A 9112-nucleotide genomic window follows, 5' to 3' on the forward strand; every position below is an offset into this window, starting at 1 on the left:
GTGGTCACACCAGATACTGACTGGTTTTCTGACCCCCCCAATAAAGCAAAACTGCACATTTCAGAGTGGCCTTTTATTGTGGCCAGCCTAAGGCACACCTGTGCAATAATCATGCTGTCTAATCAGCATCTTGATATGCCACACCTGTGAGGTGGGATGGATTATCTCAGCAAAGGAGAAGTGCTCACTAACCCAATATTCTGCTCACTATCTCATTATAATGAAAAACTTTAGTTTAACAATACTCTTTTAATGCTATAACAACATATTTTTCATGTAATGATACCAAATTATTGAGTTTTTACAACCTCTTTTTTTGTTAGAACAAATCACTTAATTTGATTAAAAAAACAGCAAAAAACAAACAAACATGTATCTCATTAAAACAAACTTTTCTCATTATAATATGATAAACTGTTGTTATAGTAGGAAACTTCCATATAAGCCTGTCCTAAAAACTACTTTTGGTGGATGATACATTGTCCCAGAAATAATTGCGATAAACAATGCTGAAGACCATTTTATGCCACTGATATGTTGATTATAAAATCGCAAATACACACTCTCAAAAAAATTCATTGGGGATTGGAATATGAAAAAAACTCAAAATATCCTCAATAAATGAAACCTAAAAAAAATACTACAGAATTTTTTTTTCAAATTGACTCTTCTGGTAACTTGTTCTGGTAACAATTTGCACTTAAACAAATATGAAACATTTGGCACGGCAGCATAGACAGTCATTCCTTAACAGGCAAAACTCTGCTGTTTATTCTGGCATCTTGTTGGCTAAAATGTTGGTGACATTCTGATGTAAACACAAAAGCATCTGAACACAAGGGGGATATCGTATAATATATGGACATGACCTCAATAATTTTTTAAGAAGTTAATAAGTCGATGACATAATTATCCTGACAGGCCTACTTACATATGGCATTTACAAGAAGATGGAGAGACTGTAGCCTACATTAGCCAGAAAAAAAACTATAATGTGTGGTCAAAATATTGTTTACTCTGGTTTTTTCTTTTTTGTTTTGTTTTTTATGCTTGGGACTCAGAAGGATGAAGTACCATCGGGGCTGCAGTGTGGTTGAGCTTGCTCTAGGACAAAAGGGTGTGGGCATCCTGGACAGGTCACCAGTCTATCACAGGGCTGACACAGACAGACACACAAGCTTCTCTTCTCTTCTTCTTCTCTTCGTCTTTCGGCTGTTCCCTTTAGGGGTCGCCACAGCGAATTATCTGCCTCCATCTAACCCTATCCTCTGCATCCTCTTCTCTCACACCAACTGACTTCATATCCTCTTCCACTACATCCATAATTCTCCTCTTTGGTCTTCTTCTAGGCCTCTTGCCTGGCAGTTCCAACCTCAGCATCCTTCTATCGATATATTCACTATCCCTCCTCTGAACATGTCCAAACCATCTCAGTCTGGCCTCTCTGACTTTATCTCCAAAACATCTAACATGAGCTGTCCCTCTGATGTACTCATTCCTGATCCTATCCATCCTTGTCACTCCCAAGGAGAACCTCAACATCTTCATCTCTGCTACCTCCAGCTTTCCCTCCTGTCTTTTCCTCAGTGCCACTGTCTCTAAACCAAACCACATCGCTGGTCTCACTTCCGTCTTGGACACCTTTCCTTTTAATCTTGCTGGTACTCTTCTATCACACATCTCACACCTGACACTTTTCTCCATCCGTTCCAACCTGCTTACACACGTTTTTTCACCTCTTTTCCACACTCTCCACTGCTCTGAACTGTTGACCCTAAGTACTTCCTCCACCTTAGTTACTAGTTAGATATATTATTATTGTGTTATAACAAAAGTTTATTTTTAAACATGTTTCTTGTTAATAAAATGAGTGATGAGTGAATGAGTGAGTTATCTAGTAATAATGAAAGCATATGTCTTAACTGGAAGAATATCTTGCTATGTAAAAGGGATCTTTTAAACACTGAGGAAATGTCCTCATTAAAATGACAAACAGCAGATTTTTTTTCATCACAATGGCGGCAATGCACTTCTCTATGTTGTATTTAATATTCCATACATAAGTAGAAACACGGGGGTGAAGATGATGAAGTACCTTGTATCCAGAGTTGTCTTGATTTAGGTTGTGGTCTTGCTGTGATCTTGTGCTCTGAGGCCCATGCCAGGTCTCCAGCAGTGGGAGGATGCTGAGGGCGTTGTCCTGAGTGATGGGCATCCTGGCATCCTGGGCCTGTTGGGGAGTCCCTCACCAACAGCCGCTCTGATGCTTCCAACAGTTAGTGCAGACACAGGAACCAGTGCGGGCTGATGGCCCCAAATCCATCTCTGAAAGAGGAGGGCTGCAGAGTAACTGGACAAACTCTACTCAGAGACTTCCAGATGAGCCAGGGTGGAAAAAACTGGATGACTGACTGGATAGGTCTGCAGCATCAGGCCATGTCCTAAAGACAACACAAGAACATTTTACATTGAAGTAGGAGATAAAAAGGTGTATAAAAATTAATAACATCAATGAAAATATTTTTCCAATTTTTTGTTTTTGTAACCCTGCCCATACCTCCTCTTTTTGTATTTAGTAGGTCAGCATAACAGGTGCAATGTTAATGAATAGTCCATATTTAAAAAAAAATTGATTTTTAAGAATAATTCAAATACCAGATAAAGGCCAATTAGCTAATGATTCACAACTTGAAAGTCTGCCAGAATTTCCCAGTACATGTATTTACACACAGTATATCTTAGAGTTTACATTTTGCAGAAATCTGAGTTTGTGTCAAAGGCAATAAACTGGATGCCCAAGACAAAAAAAACCTTTCTCTGGTATAGAATGCCACTGAACACATCTTGCTTTCACTTTTCTTGGTTTAGCTGAACACATGTTAATACTGACCATCCTCAATAACCAGAGCTGGCCATGCCCATTAAACCATATAGGCAGTTGCCTGGGGCCCCATGGAAAATATTTTTTTAATGAACAAGAGACAAGAACAAAAAAAAGCACAATTTTGTGCTATTTTTGTTAACAAATATTGCCAAAACCACATGCTCAGAGACAAAATGGATGATTTAGGTAGGCTAAGAAAGTAATTTATTGTCCCCCTCCAGAACAAGCACTCCCAGAATTCTGTAATTTAAAAAAAATCAGTTGAATAAAATTAATAAGCAAGACAAGAACAAAAGTCCCAAGCTATTGTTCAACAGATTGCCAACATTACAGCCTATGATTTAAATTAAAGGAATAGGTCAGATTTTTGTAAGTTTGGTTGTATGAGGTAGCTACTTATCCACAGACAGTATATTACATAGAGTAGATGTCAGTCAGCACACCACCAGTTTGGAGAAGCTGTCTTAAGTATGACATGGAAGCTAAGCAATCCACTGCTGTGGAGGGGTCAGCAACAAAGCATATTTTAGTCACTTAAGCTTTAGTCACCAGTTTAAGTGTACATTATATTTAGAATATTTTCACTGTTTCACCTTAATGTCAGCGAGTGATTTCCACCAAGAAAATGAAGCCATTATATCCCTCTTTAAAGCCAGATTCCATTGACAAAAACTGTATTTTCACATTGCTGAACACAAGAGCTGCTGGTCTACCACTGCCTCGATCAGTTAGTTAGTTTTTGCTATTGTGTGACTTTGGCGTATAGAAGTGTAATTTCAGATTCACCAAAGTCACACAATAACACAAACTAACTAACTGATTGAGGAGGTGGTAGACCATCAGCAATGTTAAAATAGAGTTTTTGTCAATGGAATCTGGTGGCTTTGACGAGAGCATTGATGGGGAACTGAAGCTGTTAAGGTAAAGTGGTGAAAATTACCCTCAAGGTAGCATACACTTAAACTGATAAGGACTTTTTTAGGTGGCTAAAATATGTTTTGTTGCTGACCCCTCCACAGCAGTACATTGCTTAGCTTCCAAGTCAGAGTCCAGCCTGTTTCTCCAAGCTGTGGAGGAGCAGACTCACATCTACTGTATGCAATACACTTACTATGGATAAGTATCCCATACAACTCCACTTCAAAAAACCCAAACTATCCCTTTAAATAAATTACATTTGAAGTTCAGTTAAAAAGGACCATTAAGAGCATTAAATCTAGTGTTGCTGCTGATAGATCCCACTTTAGACTTTAACATGCTTATTTGTCCATTATGTTTCCTTAAACCAATATTTACATTACAAAAGTTGGTTCAGTGCCATGTAAGGTTCCAACACATTTCAATGAGGAGGGGCCCCCAAAGTGAATCCTGCTTAGGGCCCCCATAAGTCTAGAACCGTCCCTGGTGTGAACTTTCACTTTATCTGAGGTTGAGCCATGACAACACTTTTTAAGTGCCTGTTATTTTAGTTTATTTACGCTAAGTCTATCCATTTATAGCAATGTACAACATCCTGAAATACACCAAAGCTAAAAAGTGCCTGGTCTCACCCCACTGAAATAAATTAAAACCAACAACTGCCTGGTTGATAAAAAAGAAATCTATAAATGTATGCTTTACTTCCATAACTTATAAGGCTATGCTTTGTAATTGGCTAACAGTAATGTTAAGTTCACTGTAAATGGTGTGAAGCACACTAAACAAGCAAGAGTCCTTCAGGGGCCCCATTCACAATGAAAGGCTCCTAAGTGAGGAATCTGGGTTGACCCTTCATCTCCATGCTTAACTATAGACAGAGAGCTGAGTGCAGCCACATCTGTGGCAGATATAGACAAAAACGCAGGCTACCATGAGACCACACTTTAATGACTATGCAGAGCTTGGGCTTCAAATAAACTGTTGGTCTTTGTGGTACCATCTGCCTCTACTATTCCTGTACACTCCAAGTGAAGGCAAACAGGGCCTGCCCTGCTCTGGCCTGAACTGAACCACAGACTGGAATAGGAGGTGTGAGTTTACAAGAAGGTAGTGAAGGTGAGGGTATAGTAGGAGCTCGGGGAGACGGAGCTTTTACACTGTGATATTAGGAGGCAAAGAAGACAGTAACAGTCATATAATAGATGACTAAAGGAAGGAAGTCCAAGAGATGAGGGGGAGCTTTTCTGGGTTTAGCTAAATATGCAGCATTCTTAAAGGGCAGCTCCTCCCATTCAGGGGGAGATCAGCCAACAGCCATATGTTATGCACATAGTCTGGTACTGGCTCTTTCTTTGACTTTTTTTTGCATTATTGCTGATCTTATTTCTATCTTACTTACCAATCATTTTCCTTTGTATGACTTATTCTCCTACTTCCACTATCGCTAGCAATCTAACTCCTAAGGCTTAGACCTCCACCACGTCCAGTACCTGAAATATTTAAATCCAATGTGATAGGTTATCATTTACACATCTCCAAATCTGTAAGCCCAATATAGTATATGTACAAGAAACAAATCTTCATAAAACAGAACACTGCAGACTTAAGTGGAACTGAAAAGCCCACTACGAAGTCCTTCCTTTAGTCCTGCCGGCTTCATGGAAGCCAGTCAACATTTGTATGTGTGACCCACGTGCGCTGAAAAATGGGCCCTATATGGCATTACTCACAGGTTCCATAATTGCTTTATGCCAACTGCCCAAATGGGTGGGTTTACCTGAGTGGGCCCCACATGGGTTATGCTAGGATTACCAAGTGGGTACGGGCCCAAAATGGGAATCTTATCTGGGGCCCACTTGGGTAAACCCATTGAAGTGGGCAGTTGGCATGTGGCCATTATGGACCTGTGGACAGTCCCATATGGGGCCCATTTTTCAGCCCATTTTCTACCCACATGGCCCCAAATTTAAATGTTGGCTGAGCAGCGTGACAGGTGTGACATGTAACATACGCATCTGCAATGCGTTCTAAACAATAACAATGGCATTAACATGGCAATAACAATTATTTACCATCCCTGTTATATGGCAGCTGATGTTGTCCTCTTCTCTGAGAGTAAGGAGCTCCCAGACCCAGAGGCTAGCTGCTAACTGCTACAAGCTACTATCTAAACCATCCACAGTGGGACGCACGCATAACATGTCATCAAAACATCACAATCACATCGTCCATGATCTTGTCCTTCCAGCTTTCCCTTTTATACAGACATTGTTTCAACGCTGTTATTATCCCCGATGCCGCCTTCAAGGTGAGACACCTCTGTCCCCCCCATTCCGCACTTTAAACTTTTATACAGAACACTGAGGTGGCACAATAGTGTGAAATTCCCACTTTGATAAGGCAGTGTGGAAGGGGCTACTTAGAGCTAGAATTACTTAGTCACAGTTGTATATCTCTGCCAACCAGTCAAGTAAAAATTTACATTTATGTCCCTCCAGACTCATATGTAGCCATGACAGTTGACAATGCTTCAAATATGGATGACGCTGCAAAGATGCTGCAATTTCTAAAATGTGGATGCTTCACACACATCTTCAGCCTAGCATAGAAGATCTATATAATTAGCATCATTTTAAGGTGGGCACCCAAGATTAGTGTCAACAATTCAGTATTTAACCAAATGTCTCCCTTTCTGTTGTTGAGAAATGTTTTTGCAGAAAATTATGATGTCACAGTGAAGCTGACCTTTGACCATTTGGATATATGGTTTCATCACTTCATCAATATATCCTATTAGACATTTATGTCAAATTTTGGCAAAATTAGCGCATGAATTCTTGAGTTAAGGCCAAAAACATGTTTTGTGAGGTCACAGTGACCTTTGACCACCAAAATCTTATCAATTCATTGTTGAGTCCAAGTGAATGTTTGTGTCAAGGCACTCTTCAGATATTGCGTTCACCAGAACGCAGAAAGACATAGTGACATACATACAGACGGACAGCCAATCCAAAAAACATAATGCGCTTGGCCACAGCTATGCAGAAAACATTTCTAAGTTGTCAATTTGGCTATCCGCATTTCATGATGGTGAGGGTCCTGTCCGGTCCTCTTCCGAACTACACTCAAACTTACCATCTCCCCTATCTCCTTGTTTTGCTCCCTCTTATTCTTAAAGTTACAAATCCTTAGTTCAAACTACAGTTGTCATGCAGGTGGGGGAAGTGGAGGGATCCAAATGCAGACAATGCAGATGGTCTGGATCCAGGCAGAAGATTTCAGTGATTTATTGATAAACTAAGCTTACAGGCAAGTACAGGTAGAGGTTGTAAAACAGAGGCATGAAGCAACATGGCAACTTGCAACACAGAAACTTTGATGATCAGACAGGGGGTGGAAATGTGCTCGTTTAATATTGCAGGGTTAATGGGGGCAAGTGGACACAGGTGAGCAGGTGGGTGGGGAAGGTAAGGTGACTGGGACTGGAGACTTTACTGCACGAGAGATAAGGGAAGGTGGAAGAGTCTGAGGGCGCCTGGTGGACAGGGAGAGAATGACAATGAACTGGCTTGGGGCAGGGATGCACTGATTTATCAGCCAAACATCTGTACCAGTCAACATTCACATTACTGCCTGCCATTGGCCTGTGTGAATAAAACGACATTCACTGATGGCAGTGGCCTAAGTTTTTCTGTTGGGTCACATTAATTTAGTGCAGGCTAAAAAGCAGGGCTCAAAACTGATGTCACTCATTGTCCCGGAGACAAAAGAAAACATGTTTGGGATGAACAAAGATCTTCCCTGTGATGCCTCTGGAATGAAAGGACACAGTAAACTTATTACTGATGCCTCAGGGGACCAGCATATCATTTCCCTGATAATGCTACATTGAGCTCAACAAATCTGTGTTGAAATCAGCAGGAAGAGAACTTGTCAACCCTAGCTGTTATCTGTTAGCAGTCAGAACTAACACCTGACAGAGGTTGCACTGAGTTATATTATGATGTGTTCAAGCTCTATTCAGTAAAATGAGCACTGGGTGAAAATGAATCACAACATTCTTATGGTGTGTTCAAACTTAAAGAAATACAGCTGTTTAAACATAGTGAATGTAGCTTTAGCATGCTGTGCAGCTAATGTGGCTTTGATTGTAAGCCCACACATTAGCATCAAGTTGCTGAAAGTTAAAGTGGTCAGCTGGACAGACAGTGTAAAGCTATATGGGGGCCAGTAAGACCATTATGATTCCCATATGCATTTAGCTTTACTGTTATACTAGGGATAATAAGACTCAATTGCAGCTCCATTGCAGTTCCAGTGTAACATTACGAGTGATCCTAGTGATAAGAAAAGAAAAACTGTTTGCCAAACAAATAGGCAGGCAAAAAATGTTAAGTGACTTTGTGACATTTGAACATGTCCTCCAATAGCATGACATCATTAGTCAGCCTATTGCTCTCTCACTTTCTTTCTCCTCTTCCTCCTTAATGTAGCCTATGTCTCTGTCTTGGCCTCTTTCAGTAGGCTATCTGGCTATGTCAGTAATTCAAAAACAGAATTCAAAAATATATTTTCACTCAATAAAACCAGAATAAATAAAAGACAGTAATATACACAAAACAAATAACAGACTTTAATGAAAACGTTCCTTTTTGGGACAAAAAGATGAACATTCCCTGCAAATAACACGTGACATCAGTATGTCACTCTCTCTCGCTCCTCTCTTCCTTCTTAATACTGTTCTCTGTCTCTCTAGCTCTTTTCTTGGCCCTTGTTGTGTCTATTTTTCAAATACACTAAATGTATACAGTCTATGGGCAAGACACATAAGAGACATGACAAAAAGTGCAGTGTAGCCAATCAGAGGCAGAGTAGGGCGGGTCTTGCCAAAACAGCCAATAGTGAAACAACAAGCATAATAAACTGAAGGATTAGTATGTGATGTCATGAGGAAGTGCTTCCCTCGTCTACATGCCTCAGTGTAGCACTGGCATCAGTCACATTACTTATCCTCAGTTTTATTATCCTTACTTTTATCCAGACCTCTGAAAAAAAGAAAAAAGGCTGCTGCACAGGGGCGAAAATCCCATTTCATAGTTGGGGGGGACAATAAACAGTAAAATTTTAGAGAATAATTCCAAGGGGGGACAAGGAAAAAAAAGTTGTAGCCTGTCTTTTATACAACATCTTTTACTGCAATTTGACGCTTTAATCTTCTCTCTATCTCTCCAACAGGCAGAGTGAATATCTATACTAACTAAACTAAAACTAAACATTTCCTGCAATTAAACTGGTAAACTGGTTTATAAA

The 9112-nt window shown here is 40.1% G+C and overlaps 1 protein-coding gene across 3 annotated transcripts in view; it reads right to left on the bottom strand.

The window, feature by feature from the left end:
- The window catches only part of pdzd2 (PDZ domain containing 2), a 108211-nt gene that overhangs the window by 83789 nt on the left and 15310 nt on the right, over nt 1–9112 (bottom strand). For all 3 annotated transcript variants that reach the window (XM_050049932.1, XM_050049930.1, XM_050049931.1), the window contains one exon: nt 2096–2441. In XM_050049932.1, coding sequence (XP_049905889.1) covers nt 2096–2215 — 120 coding nt within the window. In that variant the 5' untranslated portion in view covers nt 2216–2441. The remainder of the gene's footprint in view (nt 1–2095; nt 2442–9112) is intronic.

The sequence above is a fragment of the Epinephelus moara genome, chromosome 8 (genome assembly GCF_006386435.1).
Source record: "Epinephelus moara isolate mb chromosome 8, YSFRI_EMoa_1.0, whole genome shotgun sequence".
NCBI classification, from domain to species: domain Eukaryota; kingdom Metazoa; phylum Chordata; class Actinopteri; order Perciformes; family Serranidae; genus Epinephelus; species Epinephelus moara.